Source organism: Lutjanus erythropterus, chromosome 23 (genome assembly GCF_056507025.1).
Source record: "Lutjanus erythropterus isolate fLutEry1 chromosome 23, fLutEry1.hap2, whole genome shotgun sequence".
In the NCBI taxonomy this organism is placed as follows: Eukaryota; Metazoa; Chordata; class Actinopteri; order Lutjaniformes; family Lutjanidae; genus Lutjanus; species Lutjanus erythropterus.
Window position 1 is genome coordinate 11,094,977 of NC_139339.1, and position 20,199 is coordinate 11,115,175.

Consider the following 20,199-nt stretch of genomic DNA (forward strand, 5'->3'; position numbering starts at 1 on the left):
GGTGATGGCAAACTGTGTTAGAGAGACACAGCAGTGAGCGCTCGTCCAGAGGGGACGACACGCAGCTCACCCCTCATCTCCCGCCAACAAATAATTCATATGGCTAACATTTACTTTGTTCAAACGCCGTCCGGTCTTTATCCACCGCCCCGCCTGCCTGCGAACCTCAAAGTACCTGTCTGAGGTCAACTGACTGTCTAAGTGAAGCGTACAGAAGCTTTTAAAGTTTTGCTGCAGTGGACTGAAAAGTTGAAAAATACCAAAGTGCTCAACAACCTCTTCACCGGGATGAAAACAAAAATCCATGACAGACTTGATTATCTTTAAATAAATACAAAGATGTAGCTTGAAAACACTTTATATACACAAAGTATACAATTTTCTGAGCTTCACAAAAGTCCACTTCTTAAACGAATAAAAAGAAAGACAAAATAATGCCTTGAAATTAAATTTCAGCAGGCAATATAAGCCAGAGGTGTCAGCGATCTCCAACTGTGAAACCTGAAGCTGCACCGGGAAGCATCACACAGATGAAAGAGGATACTGTGAAATTTCAAAGACTCAATTCCCAGAAATGATGTAACGTCGCATCAATAAAACTCACACTGCTTGGACCTGAACTTCTTCCTCTATGGTTCAAGACTTTCAGAATTTCAAGCACTGATGGACATGCTGTTAATTAGAAAAGCAGTTACTCAAAAAAAATCAACTAAATAAAATCAATTAAAGTTTCCAGGAGGCATCAAAATGCGTTGTGTTTAATCTTCTTCAGAGGTTTGGTCGAGGGTCGGAGGTCTTCAGGCCCGTGGGCGAAGGCACAGAGTTCAGCCTGCAGGGGGCAGCGCTGAGGGTGGTGGTCGTGAAACCAGCAGAGACGAGTTTTCAGGGCTCCGGGGGCAACAGGCTTCCTCTTGGCGTCCATCCTGGAGGACTTCCTGTCCCGCCAGTCTCTTATGTACACCCGTCCTCCTTCCACTGAAAGACAGGAAGACGCAAGACCCCTTCAGAATAAAGTGCTCCTTCGAAAAGTTACAAACAAATCTGTTCCTGAAGAGCAGCAGCCCAAAGTGGCATCCTCACATTGTTTTTTCGTCCAACGTTTATATCATAAATGACAAAAAAAAATCATCTAAGTTATGAAGCTGGAACCTGCCCCCAATCAAAGACTTTTTTTGCTTAAAAAATGAATGAAATGATTAATAGTTTATCAAACTAGTTTGTCAAAAAACAACTCCCATGGTCCCATTTTTATCTGTTCCAAGCGATTTATCAGAAAGCTAATCAAACATTAAGCAGTTTGAAGAGTTTGCTTTAAGATTCCTGGTCGTTGTTGGATGTATTCAGTGGCTAAAAGTGGAAGCACTTAAATGTGCCACAGCTCTGATTTGCTGCTGGCCTCTTCTCCATGGCAACAACATCTGAACTTGATGGTCATCACAAAAACCTGCAGTACTGTTAAATTATCAAAGGAACGATTAAAAGAAGACTTTCCCGAAAAAAATACTTTCCCAACTATAATCCTCTCTGATTTTTTTTTCTCTAATTGAAGCAATTGATTAAGTGATTAACAGGGACAACAAATTTTGAAATGTGTCCAGTACTGAGAGAGAGAGCGCTGCAGCTGTCAGCCGTGAAACATGCTGCAATGTAATCCTTACAGGCAATTTCACAACATTATAGAAAGGAGATAGAGAGGAGATAGAGATTTTTTTTAAAGAGTAAGACCCCAGAAACAGCTGATTTATCACTCTCCCCAGAATAACCAGACTCTCTTTGCAGAAGCAGTCAGATTAACATCATGAAACACAGTTCGTTCAAATGTGAAAAAACTAAATCAAACCTTCTTGCTTTGTTTTTCCACTGTTCAAACCAAATAAACCCTTAATTCACCAAGTTAGATGAGAAACTATTCTGGCTGTACACTCATTTCCTCCCTGCTGCTTCTCTTCTTCCTCTCACTCATCTTCAAATATGAATTATAGGGCTGAGAATTTGCAACAATCTGTCGATACGATGCTTATCACGATACAGGGGTTACGATTCAATATACTGCAATAATGTCTTTTATCTCAAGTCCTTAAAGGTTTCTCATTTACTCTTGTATCTGGTCCGCCGTCACTGATTTAATAACAAAAGCAGAAACCAATAAAGGATAGTGCCAATGTGCAATGAATAAACAAGGTTTTCTAAAGAGTGTGAGGTCATTCTCACACTTGAAATTGTGTATCTCCATGACAACTGAGCCCATTCCAATATTTTTTCTATTCAGTGGAATGTTACCACATTTGGGAAAACATTTTTTTCCCCCCAGTTTTATGTGGAGTAGTTATGAAGATGTTTATAAGCGTGTAGCCCAACTACCTCTGAAGACTTGGTGGTTGTTCTTGAGCAGCGTCTGAAGACCGCCACACTCCTTCTTCAGGAGCCGCAGGGTTTCCTGCTCCAGCAGCCCGGCGACCTCGCTCACAGAGAGGCTGCCTGAAGAGGAGGATGAAAGAACAGAGTGACAAAGGAGCAGGATGAGGTCCATTGATGTCATGTTCATCAATATATTAGCACGCTGCTTCAGGCATGCACAGAAATCGTTTTTATCCGCCATTACAGCGTGAGCAAGGAGCAGCATCCGATACGGCAGATTGGCTCGAGTCGATGTCACCAGTTGTTTTGAGAGTCTGACATCGCCTCAGTGAAAATGTTCCAGGAGTGAAGGGGTGATAAATGCTATATACAGAAAAACACCTCAGCCACTGTCTTTCACTGTTAGTCAGGGCTGTGAAGTGTGCTCAATTAAAGCTGCTCCAACAAGCTGTCAGAGCAACCAGCATGCATTTCACCGCTGCATATCCTGACGGCCGCTCGAGAGCGTGAGTCATTGTCGTCACTCCCCCACTGGGACAGTAATTTTAGATACCAAAGAGCAAAAAATTAGACAGGGCTGTAGTGAAATGCACTCAGTCCTATGCCGTGAGTTCAGTGAATGGTAAACAGATAAATGGCAGACCCCTTTCTGTTCACAGCACCCTGCCTTTGGGCTCCGTTTCAGGAGATTTTCAGTATTTCTGGCTTTGCCCTTTTTCCCTCAGAAGAGAATTCAATCGGGGCTGACCTTTGGTTTGTATAAATGACAATCCTCCTCTTCCTCTTCATATTGGAGAGGGACACACCGCAGGATCTCTAATGCTCCTTTGTGCCGTTTCATAAACAATATTTGACAGAAATCTGCAGACATCTTAATGTGATCCTCATCATACTTTTATACCAAACCTCTGGTGGCACTTCAGACAATCCCTGTTGTCTTAGAGGTGACTGAATATGAGAGAATATATTGTCCAGACTGGGCTGCACCAAGAATGATTAATTTAATCTGAGATTAGTTCTGATCAGAGTTCAGCAAAACTAGGTTTAAAATGAGTAAAGTACAAAAGTTAACTAAAATTATATTGTCTGCTGGATAGCTAAAAAGTTAACAAAATGTTACATTGCTGTCTAGCTAGTCAATAAAACTACTGTATAAGTTCTCCTTTGAGAAAAACTTGTTGGCCAAATTATCAACTGGAATGAAAGAAAGAAAGAAGAGACGGATCTACACTTGATTATTTTGCTCAGTCCATCTCAAAAGGCAGCTTTTTAAAAATTGAAATCGATCACATTTTAATTTTGGTGCAACAGAATTAGATTTAATCTACATTTAGAGTTTTTTAAATTTAAGAGAATTTAATATTTCTTACTTTTAAGCTTGTTTAAAAGTTTGGTGCGACATTATTTAAAGTTAAACTATGATTTAATCTGGTTTAAAAATTAATTCTTGATGGTGCCACTCAGCCTAAGCCTCTGATCCAAGTTCAACTGGTCAATTTAATTGATTTTACAGTACATCAACAACCAGATTTGGTATGATATGATAGTCTTCAGTTTTCTAAAACTTGTTTTTCTGGCACTAAAATTTGTGAGAAAACATATTGTCCACTCCAATTCATCCTAAATTTAGCCGGTCAAATTGCTGAGTTAATCCGTAAAATATGCAACACACTCCCACATTCACAGACACTCGCGCAGCCAAACGCAGCCCTGCACTGCAGAGTGTGAAACTGGGCAGAGTGCCGTCCTACAGCAGACGCCAGGGAGCTCCAGGCCTTAATATAATATCAATACACCGTTTAGGTCTGCCCTTTACTGCCTACAATGTTAATGGGGATTAATGGGAGAAGGTCAGTATTGACAGAGTAGACTCTGTTTGGACTAAGACCAACATAGACGATTATTAATGGCTTGGCTCGGCGTACAGTTGTGTTTTTTTTTTTATGTTGAATGCTAAAATGGCCAGCGATTGATTGCTTGTTGTGGATGATTGTTTTTGCTGCTGAGACCAATTCACAATCAGGCTGAGTGGAGAAAATTAGCTTTAAAATTGCTGAGTGGTGACTAAAACATTTGACAGGGTCAGCTGTAATACAGGACTACTCAAGTTTTCTTTTCATTGTCTATCAAAACATGAAAATGCCCAAAAATAGTTAACTCAGAACTATGGCAAGGGGTCTCAAGATGATTAACAAGTCGGTAAAGATTTTTGATTTATGATTTATGACTATAATAATAACAATAATAATAGTATAACCAAAAGAAGTTGCATTAGTTGCATTGCATGTCACACATCTCCTGCCTCTACAGGGAATAATGTGAAATGTGAAAAATAGAGCAAAGCAAATGTTTTAAATCACACATATTTTTTTCAACACTGAATAATGTTCCACTTAATAGTGAAAAACTGCAATTTTCCAAAGGCCAGGTTGACATATTAAAATAGTTTAAAACCAGAAAAAGACTCTGCAACAGCAAATATTCAAGTTTCAGATGCTGGAGCCGGATCATTTTGGCATTTTTGCATAAAACATTGTTTCCAATTAACTTTTTATTTCCACTGGTTAATTAGGGTTGTGTGGAAAAATAAGGGACACCTTGCCAGCGAGCTCATGCCTGCAGGACACAAATCAAGTGGTGGATCTGGGGTCGTCCCCCATGAGAGTATCAGATACTGCATTCTGCTGATTTACGCACCAGTTTGTGCTTTTTATACACCAATTTCAAAGTTATCTGATACACTCAACATCGATGTAAAAACCTTAAGAGGAAAGCACAGTTGCCTCAGTTATATTAATGGCTAAAACATCTGATCATGGACAAAATGTTTAGTAGTCCTCTGCTGAATCTTGCGTCAGATCTGTCTGCACAACAAGACCGATATTATCTGTCAGCCTCTTTCTTTTTACAGGCAGACTCGAGCTGGATGGTATTCACCAACATTTAAAACACGCACATCTCCGTAACCATGGCAACAATGACAGACACCTCACCTGTCACCAGTTCATACAACCAACAGAAGAAAGAAGAATTAAAGGTGAAACCCTTACAAAAAGGCTACTTTTAGATCCCCCTGGGTGGGTTCTAAATGAACAAAGGTTCTGGGAGGAAGCGATACACCATAGAAGGGTTCTCTGTACATGCTCTCATAGTAGGTTCTGGTTGGAACCTTTAACAGAGGGTTCTAGATATAACCCTTTATGTTCGTGTCTAGGTAGAACTCTCTGAAGGCTCTTTTCCACCAAATTAGCTCTGGTTCTTGAACCGTTTTTAAGATTCTTGGAACCAGGTTTTGAGCGGAACCATTTATAAAAGGTTCTACTGGAAACAAAAAAGGGTTCTCCTGTGAGAACAAGCTATATGGGTTTAGTAAGCACCTAAGAATAACTCCTACGAACACGTGCAGGTGGGTGCAGTTCAGATCAGTGAAGGCTGCAGGTGTGGAGGATGAGGATGATAATGCTGCTGGGTCTTCTGAGGGATTGTGGGTCTAAATGTCTAAATGATGAGACATGTCCACCCGTTAATAACACACTGAACCAGGTCTCACCCACTCCCTCTTTAATGCAAACTGCTTCTGTTCGACACATTTAAAAAAAAGTGGACACAGAAAGAACACAAAGAACATTTACACATGATCTGATACTATGTGATTTTTTTTTGATTTACTGTACCGGAAAAAATGTCTAAGAATCCAGAAGTGACTGAGTTGAGGTTTAGTGTTGCATGTTAGATGTAAAGCCGCTCTGGTTCTCAGCAGGATTACGCAAGACCAGTCAGCAGTACAGTACAGCATGCATGAATAAGTAACTCACCTCAAACCTAAAGCAGCCAGCTTCACACAACCACACTCTTCACACGTTAACTATTCAACAATACCACTGAGATATACAGTATTTTAAAGTCAGGACACAGATATTATGCTACAAAACAGCAGCAGTGTTTCAAATAATGAGCTTTGATTAAATAGAAAGCAGTCTAAAACATAGACTGTATCATGAGAAGTGGACTGAGCTTACAGGTCCACTGGTTGCAAAAAGTAATCAAACCGTATGAAGTCTATGAAAAAAGAACTATATTTCTCACCAGATTTATTACCTCAGAAAGACAGCAGAATTTTTACCAGTCCTTCCAGAAAGTTGTGATGTTGCAGGGTAAAAAACATCCAACACAAAATATTTGTTCGGGCAAATCTGCTGGCTCATAAAGGCAACAAACTGTTTGTTAAATACGCAGCAGAACCCTGTTTGTTTATGAGCTAAACGTGTGTTTTTGAGATCTGTTTGTATTTGCAGTGACAGACGAGGAGGCGGCTGATAAATATATTCAACAAAAATTTGGTCACTAACGCCGGGAGGCTGTACAAGCAAAATTCTACTGAAGTATCGCTTTAAATATCAAAAACTAATATATTAAAATATCAATAATTCTCACAGTCTTTGAAGATGCATTAAAAATGGAGAGGAACTGAATCTCAAAGTCCTTCCGATGACTCAGAGGTCCTCCTGGATCTATTCAAGATAACCTGAAGTTACCCTTTGTTCTTACGCAGCAGATAACTGGTAGGAATACCTCAATACAAATGCATACTCATGCATAAATCATAGATGGTGGTGCATTATTCATCCAGTCATCTCTATACAGAGTCACACACTCCCTTCATTCGCTCTCCATCATATCTTCTACCTTAATATCAGCACCGACATCCTGACAGAGAATTTTCTGTTTTAATCATAGTAGTCCTCATCTCCTTATCTCATTCATATTGTGTGTGTCTGTGTGGCAGCGGGGGTGCAGAGGCGTTCACAAAGGTGAAGCGTGGGCGGTGTGCGAGTGAAACAGTGTGTGTGTGTGTGTGTGTGTATGTTGCACTCTCTGTACCGTGCGGCGCAGGAAGAGGCTGGCGGAGGGCGAGATACGGAGTTCAAAGTGGCCTCGCTCTGTGTCACGAAGGCCCCGCCGACTGATGCCGAGAGGGGGACAGGGTGTTGACGAGAGAGGTGGAGGGTTTGATAGGATGATGGAGGGGGGATCAGACGAGAGGTTCAGAAGCTGTGGAAGCTGCCAGTGTGCCACAAAGCACCTAGAAACATATTTTGAAAGGCACTGACGAGAAATGTGAGAAGTGAGTCATCGGTGTTGTTTTGGAGGTATTTATGGCCGCCCTACAAAGACAAACAGGAACTAAATATATATATCTTTTGTCTAAATCGAGTTTAAAAAAATAGTTTGACATTTTTAGGAATATTTATTTTTCCTTTTCCAGCAGAAAGATAAATGTGAAGATCAACACCACTGTAAATAATTTAAGTTTTCTTAAACATATTTGTTAGAAGGCTAAATGAATATATTTTTGTCAGTGGTGAATTTTCCTCCTGCAGAATGTGGTATCTGCATTTTAAAGTATTATATTGGTTTTAAGGCAGGAGGAGGTTTAATAATCAGCCTAAAGATGCTCTGGCATTAAAACCTTTGCATCGATTATACAGTTTGCCAGCCAGCCTGAAAACTTTGACCCATTTTTTCCTCAGATTCGCTGCCTCTGTAGATACTAATCTCTTTCTTTGTATGGGCAGTACAGCTAAAAGATATTACAAAGTAATGAATTCAGAAACCCTCAGAGTGCTCGATAATAAGTCTGGATCAGTGAGCTTCACAGATAATGTGTCCTGCTCTGGATCTAATCTGAACCTGTTCGTCACTTCAGCTGCAGCTCATAGTTCGGGGAGACCTCTGTGATTTACTTGTTCGTCTCGGGTGTTTTGTGGCCGGTGGCGGTTTACCTCCTCGGTTCCAGTCACCGCAGAACCCCCCGCCGTCAGCCGCAGTCATTCCCAGAAGGACGTTAGCAACCTGCAGGACAACGCCATCAACAAAGTCCCGCGGGAGGGCAGCGCAGTTTCGAACCGTTTCCACCCTGTCTCTGGGCTGGAACCCGGCTCCCCAGCTGCTCCCGGGGGTCCTCTCGGTGTCTTTGTTACCATGGAAACAATGTCTGTCATTTCTGATGTCTGACCCTTGAACTGCAGCCCCAGAGGCAGTCTGGCGGCTCTCGACATAATTAGCTCTTTTCCGCTCGACCTCGGCCTCATCAGGTTGCTGGTAGTTTCTGGACTTTCCCACCAGGCAGACCTGCAGACAGAGGAGCTGAAAGTCAGGACGACTCCCAGGGGTGCAGAGGCTCAAAACTGTAAAACTAGAAGCTCAAAAATGGAAAATGACAAAACAAAACCTCAACATATCGGTTACTATGGCCGAAGCATTTTGATTTTTATGTGTCCACGTGCGCAGAAGCCAATAATGGCCACCAGCTGCAAAAGAAATATCCTTTTGGGGACGATAAAGACTATTTATTTCTGTCCGGCTACACTAAATGAGGTTTAAGGATGAACAGCTGTACCTGTTTGAATACCAGGAATACATTTTATAATAATGCTGCAAAGAAATCTGATGGCTTTTTATAAGAAAAAAAAATGTGTTCATCAAATATCTGCTTTACTGGAAAGTAACAGTGAGGAAAAAAAGAGATGTAACAAAAGTCAGAGTCACATCTACGGCTTCAGCGGTATGAGGTACGAGTGCATTAGCTATTCAAGAAACCAGCGTGCTGCCTTGACGTTTTACCACCCACCGATTCTACCACTATGTCATCTTTTTACACACTGCCAGCGCTGTGAAAAGTTACAAGTGTGAACACACACTATATATATCAACATCTTTTCTGTTGTTGTGGTCATTTTCAAACGGAGGGTCTGTCCTAAAATATCTCAGGTACCAGTTCCTGACTGGTCAGTACTGAAATATTGGTAAGTTCATGAATAAACAATACCACTATCAGTATTTATGTAACCTGACATAAACAGAGGACAGAGCAAAACATTCAACAGTGTGGCCTCACTTTACTAAATGTGACGAAAATGCAGCTAAATGACTCAGGAAACAGGTTAACTTGATCTTTGTAGAATGAAAGCAAAGCAAAAATTACTTCTGAATCTTTTCACATCTTTTCAGCTCATGGCTTTATTTTTTTCACCAGATTAAATTGAGTAGAATCACTAGTAGGATGTTTTCGGAGCCACCTACGGGAGCCTGTACCTGGGATCAGTGGGTCATCTCACTCCTGAGATGACTGGTCAGTGAAAGTCTACCATCATCCCAGACCTGATGAACTGGTCTTTGCAGCACTTCGCTCATTTACTGCCGGCTCTAATGTCTCTGTAGCATGTTGATGAACGACATAATTCCTTTTGGATAAAAAATGTCGGACTCACAGATGAAATCTAACAATTTTAAGTTAGCTGCAACATTAGTTTGACTGTGGAGCAAAACGTACAGCAGAGTTTAGCCTGGTAATGTCAAACCTCTCTATTTCCCCTATGAGACAGATGATTCACTGAGTTAAAAGGCGAATTATAACTGGTTCAGGTGGTGTATTAGTGAAATTTCTTTTTGATTGACTGCGAGCCTCTGATTGGACAAATTAAAAAAAAAGATTGACAACTACCACACCCCTTCCAAAGTCTCCGGTCTGCATCTCATTCCTCGGGTCAGATAGACGGACAGTCTAAAGAAAATAACGCAGATTTCCAACAAAAAAGTCAGTGCTACAATGTGGAGTTTGAAAGATAGGTCCAGTGACACTGTTGAGTTGCATTATGGGAAGTGCCGGATTGAGGGTTTTTGCAGCATGATGCATACGAGGGGCTAAAGGTCAGGAAGTGTTCGGCTCTGCTGCATCAACTTTGACTGCTCTTTATGGAAGACTTTTTACAGAGGATTTTTTTCTGTGATAACTAACAGGAGAGATGGACAGAGGCGAGAGTCAGTGAGACGACGTGCAACAAAGGTCCCCTTCAAAAATCAAAACAGGAAAGTTGCAATTACACTACCACTTGGTCACATGGACGGACGGATTTAAAGGTTTGATTTTATGTACAAATAAGGAGTTGGTAATTTCTTTTTGAGTAAAAAAGATGTAAATATGACAGATGTTTGTGGGGAAGGATAAGTTGTGTAGAATATCCAAATCTGTGGACTGTGCCAGCTTACCCGTTTGGTGGATGGTATCCTCAGGCAGTCCTCCTCAGTGTTGAAGCCGCTGACTTGGCCGACCTCAGCGATGAAGTCGATGTATTCCTTATACTGAGACTTCTTACACTGCCGCCTCTGGTATTTTCCATAGAAGTCGAAGAAACAGCAGGGCAGGACGAAGTAGCGGCAGGAGTAAGACGACCTGCAGTGAGAAAAACAAGACGAGAAAGTGACGATTACAAACCTTCGGTGTGGTGAAATGAGTTTGTGTTCTACTTAATGTTCCATAAAGTAAGAATCAGACAGGAAACAACAATCCATTACTGGGGATTATCATTTGTAGTCACATTAGAGAGAAAAGACTGAGGCTCGCCATCGCCATCAGGTGGTCACCACAGGAAGCACACACCGCAGGGATAAACACACACGCGCACTCACACATCGTCCCCCTGCCCATAATGTTATTCCCAATTGGAGAGATCAGCTGGCACTTGAGCCGCTGAGTGAGATTGTGTCTGCTGATGACTCGCCTGGCTGCTATAACGGGGATCCACGGTGTGAGCTCGTCTGAGTGGTTCCCAATCAGCCAGTCCGTACCCGGGAATAAGAAGCTCTCGCTGGGAGTAATTGCCTTTTCCTGAAATAGCAAAGACCCAAAAAGCACAAGAGCTCCTTAAAGCAGGAAGATGCACGCCGGCGTGATTTGATTTTAAATCACTTTATGGAGATCGTCTAAAATAGAAAACTTTTTAATCTTCTCAAACTTTTGATAAATCACAGAACACCTGTCAATGTCACATGGAGGCGCTGACAAGAACCACACAGGGTTCTGCAGCTTGTCTTCATAAGAGAACCCTTTTTGTTTGTCCCAGTATAACCTTTTATAGAGGTTCCATTTGGAACTCTTTCAGAGAGTTCTACCCAGAAACCAACATGAAGGGTTGTACCCTGTTACCTGCTAAAAGAGGTTCTACAGAGAACACTTATGGGGTGTAATGGTTCCACCCAGGACGCTCTCTGGGGCTGCGATCCACAGGCTTTGCGCCTTCTAAGGGTGCTAAGAAGAACCAACTCACCCATTCCAATGGTTTTATCAAGAACACACTGACTGGGTTCTACCGAGAGCCTTTTAATTTTAAGGTTATTATCTAGAATCCAACAAGGGAATAATACAGAGAACTTTTTAATACTCCAAAGGCTTTATCAAGAACACACTCAGGGGTTCTACTGAGGATCTTTCATATTCCAATAGTTTTATCTAGAGCCAAAGAAGGGGGTTCTACTGAGAACCTTTTCATGTTTTGAGGGTTTTATCTAAAACCCACCATGGAGGTTCTAATGAGAACTTTTTATATGCAAAGGGTTTTATCCAGAGCACACTCAGGGGGTTCTACCAAGAACTGTTTTTCATAATCCATTGGTTTTATCAAGAACCCACCAGGGGGAGTTCTTCCAGGGGGAGAACATTTTAATATTTAATATTTAATATAGTTTATCTAGAACACACTCGGGTCCTAACGAGAACCCTTTTACATTATGGTACAAAGAATCCATGATAAAAGAATTTCAACAATCCTTGAAAACCCTTGTTAAACCTTTTCTTCAAATAGTTCTAGGTAGAACCTCAGCCCCTTCAGACACTGTATTTCTAATTTCTTGTATTTCTAAGAGTAATTTAAATAAAACTTTTGATATTTGGCTCATTTCAACAGGCAGGAACGTCTCAATCATCTCACATGATGCAAGTTAAGAGAACTGAGGCTCCAAGAAAGCTTCCAAAATAAAGTTCAGGACTGAGCACAGCACCCCCGAGGGCCCCAGAAAGACTGGTCTACCACATCCGCTCCGCAAAAATCAGTCAATAATAGATGACCTGAAATGGAAGCAGTCAGCAGCTTGTTGTCAAATGAACGACTGAGGCCAGGAGGCAGACAGGAGAGCGCAGCGTTTCTGGGGCAGGTTTCCCTGCAAATGTGTTTACATGAATACATCTGAATTCAGCAGCCGTCCCCTGTGCAGGAGTGGTGTTTTCTTGTTGTTCCCTGTACCGTCAAACAATCCCAACGTTCCTTAAAGGTCCAGTGTGTAAAATTTACAGGGGTTTATTGGCAGAATGTGGCAGAAATGTAATGTAATATTAATAATATGTTTAATCACCTGAACATCAGAATTGTTGTGTTTTCTTTACCTAAGAATGAGCTGTTTACCTCTACAGAGGGCGAGGAACCGCCATGTTGCACCAACATCTTTCTACACAGTGGTAAAATGTAACTAAGTACATTTATTCAAGTACTTTAATCATTTTAATGTGTTACTAACAATAATTTTGACGTCTGGACTGTTGTTGACTGTTCTGTTCAATCTGTCACCAGGGACTAAAATAAGTAAGATGATGATGTTTCTTTATGTATCACTGTAAAATAAAAATAAAAACAGATATTTTAAATGCAGTTTGAATGTTTAAGAATTCCATGTTAAAGAAACATTTCTTCTTCATTGATTCACTCATAAATGCATCTAGTTAACAGTAATTTTGTGTAATTCTTCTTCTTATCTGCAACTCAAATTTAATCCTCAGTGTTTCAAACTTGTAAAGAACAACTGTAAATGTTCAGTTTGGGTCTTGGAAACAGCATTTGACAAAACAATCTCACATCGAGGTCGAGTCACAGCTGCTCTGGAGCTTTCAGTCGTATCACATGATCTTCATCAGCAGATTACTTATCATGGAATTGCTCTGTTCTGTTTCAGAGGTCAAAACTGAACTTTGAAACTCAACTTTAGCAAACCGGTCAAACTCCATTTACTGATAAAGATCATGTGATTCGGCGAAAGCACCAAAACGTTAAATTAAACGGGCCCTAACATTAGTTTGTTTTGTCAGACACCTGAATTTTGTTGCATATTTTAATAGAAAAGCTTTTCTCGTGTTGTAAAATGTGCGTCCGTCTCATATGAAGAGAATCAACAGTTCAGCCAGTTTAAAGGTGAAGGTTTAAAGCAGCGAGGGGGCGACGGCAGCTGAAAAGACCCCCACAGCATGTGATATGATTCCACATGATAAGATAATAACAGCAATTAAAAAACCCGAATATGGCAACAATTAATCCGCCTCCTCCGTCGTGCTCAGCCCACTCACCTCGAGCAGAGTCTGGGGGCCGTACATGTCCCAGATCTTCCTCTTCCGAACGTCGATGCCCTTTCCAGGATGCTGCAACACAAGACGCCATGACGGTCAGCGGTTAATCGCTCTCAGACGCGGTCACACCATCAGCCGCCGTGTGTAATTTCAATTTAAACTGTCCTAGTTTGTGATTGGCCATTAAGGCGACATGGTACCGACTGATTTAATATACTCACAGACATGAATCCCCCTCACCTGTGCTCCGACCAGCTCCATGTCATTGATTAATCTGCCAGTGAAGATCAGGCTGATTGAAAGAGCTCTGCTTTGAGGGGCCATTCAACTGCTACTTATTAGAAATCTGTAATTCTTCACTGATTAAAAACGCTCTGGTTAGTTCATCTTATTGAAGTTTTATTGTTTATTTTTAGCCAGTTAAGCGGGCAGCATGGCTCTGGATACCAGCATCACTCAGACGGTGCAAGTGCTGCAACAATTATTCCATTAATCGATTTATTAAAGAGAGGGCGTGGAACATTAATGGAAACGAGCACTTGAGCCGGATTCAGCCATACAGGCTAATATTCATCTGTGGTCCCCGACAGGTTGATGACACATAAAAAGATTAAAGAAAACATACTGTGCCAAAAGCCCAGAAGCTCAGAAAAACATCAAATAGACTAAATAGATTATTGCTTTGGTAGTTTTTCTAGCAAAAAATCCAAGTGCGTGCTGGTTTCAGCTCCTAAAACGTGAGTATTTTATATTTTAAAGATTTGGGAATTAAATTCTGTAGTTTCTGTGGGTTTTTTAGATTTGTTTGTTTGTTTGATTTGTTTTGGGGGTTTTATTTGACTGTCCTCGGTTCAGTTTCACATTCTATCTGTTGTTGGTTGAGAGTTTTGCGTTCAGTTCAGCACAAAACTAGGTCTGTATAACCCCTGATTACCACTGATGAAGGTTATCAGGTCAGTGACCACCTGTTTACACCAGTTATCACATCACGGTTGTTTTCAGTGGCTTTCGGTATTTTTTAACCAGACTGTGACGTTAAAATCACGTCTTTGTCATCACTGAGGGAAACTCTGATACAAAAAAAAACACTGTTAACAATTTATACGTTACATTCAGACACTGATCACCTCTGGAAAGGCGAGGCCTGTATTGTAACTCACCCCTTCATTGGTCAGTATGTGAACCAGGAGGCCGTTTCCACAGCCCAGGTCCACAAACGACTGTCTGGCAGTGAGACTCTTCTCTGCTCGCTCCTCAGCCCACAGCACCTGCAGCACAGTGACACACACTCAATACCACTGTACTGTACCTTCATGAGAGCTCTCAATCACGTTAGTAAAACCCAATTTACATCTGCGGTGCGACACCTGCTGCTGCTGACACCCTTTCACCTGCCTCTGGTGTGACATGTGAATTGATTTACTGGGTCAAAGCCATGTTTCACGTTCACACTCCCTCATTGATTGACCCAGCTTTGGTTTCACAGTCTGACACCTGACAGATAAAAATGAGTGTCACCTACAGACACAGTACATATATGGGCATGTTTGTGTGCTTGGCAGTGGCAGTAAACACTTAAAGTCAGTGGAAAAAGACATACGAGACATGAGGACTATTGTTCAAGTCACATATCAATCTACCAGACCCAATTCAAGTGTCACTGATCAATCAATCATTGATCTTGGTTATAAAACAATATTATCAACCAGGTTTGAACTCACAAGGAGATATGTAGCGATGGCTACGTCCTCATAGACAAACTTCTCAGGATCTGTGACCTCAGGCCAAACCTAGAGAAGATGTAAAAAAAAAAAAAAAAATCAGTAAAAAAGATGAATACCTAACCTGAATATAAAAAAGCATTAAACCACTGAGGCTGGGTTGCACCAACAAATATTAATTTAATCTAAGATTAGGTGCTAAATTTTGGCTGCTCTGCATTCCTTAACAAAATGTAACATTGCTAGCCAGATAAAAAGTTCGCAAAATGTTATATTGTTTGCTAGCTAACTAAAAAAGTAAACAAATTTCATACTTCTTGCAAGATAACTAAAACGTTAAAGTGTTACATCTTTTGTGACCTAATTTAAAGGTTTACAAATTGCTACATTGTTTGCTAGCTAGCTATAAAGTAAAAAAAAAATGTTACATTGTTTGGCAGCTAGCTAAAAAATTAATGAACATGAGCCTGGTTAGTCTACTTATGATGGCCTGGAAGAAAAGCTCTAATTTATCCTCCTTTACTTTCATTCCTTTACTGAATTAATGGAGCAATGTGGCCAAAAAATAGATGATTAAAAAATGAACAACATCACAGCAATGAAAAAAGAGACTGCTTGGCAGCAGCTGGCAGACTATTTTAACAGATCAACTAGTGACAGAAAGAAGAGTGGTGTAATAAAATTAAATTGGGTTAACTCTGTCTCTTAACTGTGTTCAAAGGAGTTGATTATTTTGTTCAACTCAGATCAAAAAGGCAGCCATTTTAAAAGTTAGACCTTCTCAAGTTTAGGTTTAAAGTTAATACTTGGTCACATTTTAAATCAGAGTTTTACTGCAACAGATTTCAATTTAGTTTTAGTTTAGAATAAAAACTGAACAGAGGTTTAAAGACACGTTTAAATTTAATCGTAAGTCATTTTAATCTAGTTTTAAAGTTTGGTGCAGCATAAAGTTAAACCATGATTTCATTGGTTTTAAAAATGAATCCTTGTTGGTGCAACCACATCTAAAACAGTTAAACGAGAACAGAGCTGACTTGACCTTGACCATGGCCTTGTACTTCTCCTTCAGCTGCTGGTACATGAGGCTGTACTTCTCCACTGGCAGCAGAGACAAGGTGCTCCTGAACTCGCTGCTCTTACACTCGGTGGCCCAGCGCACCAGTTTAGGCAGCAGATCGGTGGAGAGCCAGGACAGCTTCGGGTACGCCACCCCATCGGAGAACCACTCATCTGGAGTCAAAGCATGCAGCTCCAAAGCCCTGCAGATAAAACCAGAATCATTCAGATTTTGTTTTAAGTGTACTGTAATCAAACCTGTTAAATGATTGGCTGTGTGCATAAGCATAAGCGTCTTGTTTGTAGTGAAATTACCAATTAATGCTTATGCAATTTTCTACTTTTCTTAGTTAGTTGTTGAACTCATGTTTATTTAGCCACTCACCATTCCTCACAATCCTGATGGAGGAGCTGAATCTGATAAATGTTGCCCCTCTTCAGACACACCTGCCCCTCTGAATCCTCTCCAAATGGAATGAAGGTCACTTGCTGCCTGATGAAGTCTTGAAACAAAGAAACACCATTTTAGAAAGCTATTGAAACTATTATTAGAGATCAGAGTTTGGTAGAGGCTTTCATTCAAGTCCACTCTTACCTTTGAGTATGAGCTCTTTATGCAGGTTTGTCCCATAACAGTTGACTTTAGGGATGATTGTCCTGACGGTGGAGGACCAGGGTTTGTCCTGATCGTGTGTCTGTGCGGGTGAATCCCTGCTGGTGATGAAGGACATCACATCCTGACAGAGTTCAGGATCATCCAGCAGGAACTTCAGAGCCTCTCTGTCCACATCTTCACCCTCTGTCTCCTTCACTCCGCAGAGACGCTTGTTCACAACGTGGGGTTTCTTTATCCACACGTCCACGGCTGACCAGAAGCCTTCAGGAAGAGTTTTACATTCTCCTGGAAACTTTAAATCAAACAGTTTGGGCATAATTGAGTATCAGACACGACCACGAGCCATGTGTTTCCAAACCGAGAATGGACTTCCGGGGACTTTTATTTTGTAAATGAAGAAGACGGGTACTTTAAGATGAAACTTGCTTATAAAATGATTTCGCATAATTTCCAAAATCACATCCTAGCACAAAAACACACATGGAGCTGTGTTATTAACATTAGCTCTAGAAATAGAAGAGAAGTTGCTGTCGCTAAATGATGACGTGTACACAGACGCTGTTATTACAAACATACAGCAGAGGGCGCTGCTGCTCTTTGTTTAGATTTGATCAGCAAGTAGTGATGACAGTGATGAGAAAAGGACTTTTTTTTATCACTATTCTCACTATACATCACTTTATCACTATACATCAACATTAAACAGCCCACTAAATAAAGTTTCAGTGTTTCATGTGCCTTAAAATCTATTGTCATTTTGTTACGTACTTAAAAAAAAGAAAACTAAATGCTCTTCTTCCCAGTCGATAGCAGTGTAACAAAAGAGATTAAGATATAAATCTAAAAATCCCTTAAACAGCGACAATACATCTAAAAACTTATAATATGTGTCTAAAATCATATAGATTAGCAGCAAAGTGCAATAAAGCACATTTTGATAAATTGCATGTTCATGTTCAGTTTCAGACAGGACATGTTCCAGTTTAAAAAGTTTCAAAAACTCATGTCTTGTCTATATTATTCTCCTTATTTCACAGCTCTTACAAAACTTATACAAAAGTATAAAAATAGTGTATTTACTATATATTTATACTGTCTTACTTTCACCTGAAATATCAGGAAACTGTATCTTTGGGTTTTCCACAAACACTTATCATTTGTTGTTAATCTCATCTGATGGCCCTCATAGCTTTCTAACTTTGCTTTCTTTGGTATTATGTCCAGGTGTAATCATGCGATCACTTGCATGTGTGCATGTGTGCGACCAATGACCCTGAAGCTTCTGTTCGCAGTTCATCTCGAGCATTACTGGAAACAATCAGCCTAATTTCTTTTGCGCATATTCTTGACTGTCTGCTGATGGACCTCTGAGATTCCAGATTTTTTGGAAAAAATCTGTGCGTTATTTCATACAGATTTACCCAAAATTCAGTCTGACATATATGTGTCTTTTGAAACTTTAGGATCTCCACAAGGGTTTAAAATAAAGTTCTGAGGGTTTCGAACAGTCTCGGTATAAGATTTAAAAATTAAAGCCACCAGGTCTTGTCACATTGTCTCCTATGAAATTCTGTGACTCTTTACTTTTTTTGCTAAATAATGCAAACAAATTAACCAGCTTGCCACGGTTTGGATCTCTGACTGTTTTGTCAGTTCTCATAAACTCAGACTTCATATAATCAGTGGGACTACCCATTCCATTCATTCTGTCTCTCATACATAACAAGAAAAATGTCAAAACTATCACATTTCTCTCCGCTCGTTCTCAGTATTGCCTCTGTTTAATTGAAACAGCTAAAACTACATTCTCCCCGCAGTGATTCACAGGCCACGTTTCTTCACCTCCAGCCAGGCCTGTCAGAGAGAGCTTCCCACACTGAAAACTGACGCTCAGGAACTTCAGCCTCAGAGATTTAAGACTGCATGAAGAGCATAAACATCCGTCCCACACACTCCTCGTTGGCTTCAACTACTCATCAGATCCTGGAAATGACAGGTCATTGTCTAAATACCCGCCTGGTGGAAGAACAACTTACATAAATTGTGATTCTGACAGCTTTAAAAATAATGATATGGTCTCATATTTTATCAGGAGCTAAAAATACTGATGTGATTTCCTATAATCTTATCTGTCTTCTAATCTAGTTTAGTTGTAAGTGCCTGCATAAAAGTGTAAAGAGATCTCCACATCCATTCCTGTTCGCAGGTTCCTTTGAATGGCTGCTCCGCTGAACTCTATTGTCTGTGTTGAGTAACTGGGGCGGGCAGTGAGGAGCGACTGTGGGAGATACTGTACCAGGAAGTGCAAAGTGCAAGCAGGTCTTACACAGTTTGCATTCAAATGATCATCCACGTGAGAGGATGAAAAAAATCCTGTCAAACTTGCTTGGCAGCAGCAGGTATGGAAGGAGAGAAGGAGTCATAGCTCATGGCAAGTTTCGTTTGAGCCCAGACAGAAGAATTGAACACGGCCAATGGAGAGGATTAATGACCTTATTTATGAAAAATAATTTGAACCTCCGCCATGACTAATAGGAAATTTTACTTGATTGTAAGATTAGTCACGGTGGCAGTAAATAGGTGTAGATATCCTCTGATCAGTTATGGAAAACAACACAACACATCATAACAAATTAGGCTGTATACTGTAGTCAATATAATGCTTTATTTATTTAGTTGAGAATGAATTACATTAATAATCCATTCATTATATTCAGCTAAAACACCAAGCTAAAACAGTCTTAGCCCTGTGTACCATGTAAACTTGTTTTAGTAGTAGGTGTACCCAGTAATCTAGCATTTAGTTGGGAGCCACGGCAGGGATGCAGGGACATTAACAAACAAACAAGAGGTTGCTGATGATGTCATGCTAACATTTCTAAAACTTCTTCTTATCGTCAATGATTGGTAATAATCGCAGGGTGGGGAGGGCATAAAACTTTTTTCAGCTTCTAAAGGGGGACATTCCAGAAAAAGTTTGGGAACCACTTGTGGACCCTATAAACTAGTATTTGATTTTAGTGAGGTGCATTTGCTATACTATATAAACTAAGGTTTAGTTTTAGCTAGATACATTTCTATACTCTATAAATCAGCACATAGTTTTAGCAAGGTACATTCGGTGGAACCTATAGACTAAAATTTGGTTTTAGCGACGTGCATCTGCTATACCCTGTAAACTAGCATTTACTTTTAGCTATTTGCTCTACACTATAAACTAGCATTTGGCCTAAACAAGGTACATTCACCGTACCCTATAAACTAGGATTTTGTTT

The 20,199-nt window shown here is 40.4% G+C and overlaps 1 protein-coding gene across 1 annotated transcript; it reads right to left on the reverse strand.

The window, feature by feature from the left end:
* Nucleotides 1-342: 342 nt before the first annotated feature.
* Nucleotides 343-17,463, reverse strand: trmt44 (tRNA methyltransferase 44 homolog). The gene is made up of 11 exons (XM_084712612.1): nucleotides 16,904-17,463; nucleotides 16,694-16,811; nucleotides 16,292-16,511; nucleotides 15,250-15,318; nucleotides 14,689-14,796; nucleotides 13,529-13,600; nucleotides 10,920-11,026; nucleotides 10,408-10,591; nucleotides 8,142-8,490; nucleotides 2,362-2,478; nucleotides 343-975 (listed from the first exon to the last, which is right to left on the reverse strand). The coding sequence occupies exons 1-11, from the start codon at nucleotides 17,238-17,240 to the stop codon at nucleotides 743-745; spliced, it is 1,914 nt and encodes a 637-aa protein (XP_084568738.1). The 5' UTR covers nucleotides 17,241-17,463; the 3' UTR covers nucleotides 343-742.
* Between the last annotated feature and the right edge of the window lie 2,736 nt (nucleotides 17,464-20,199).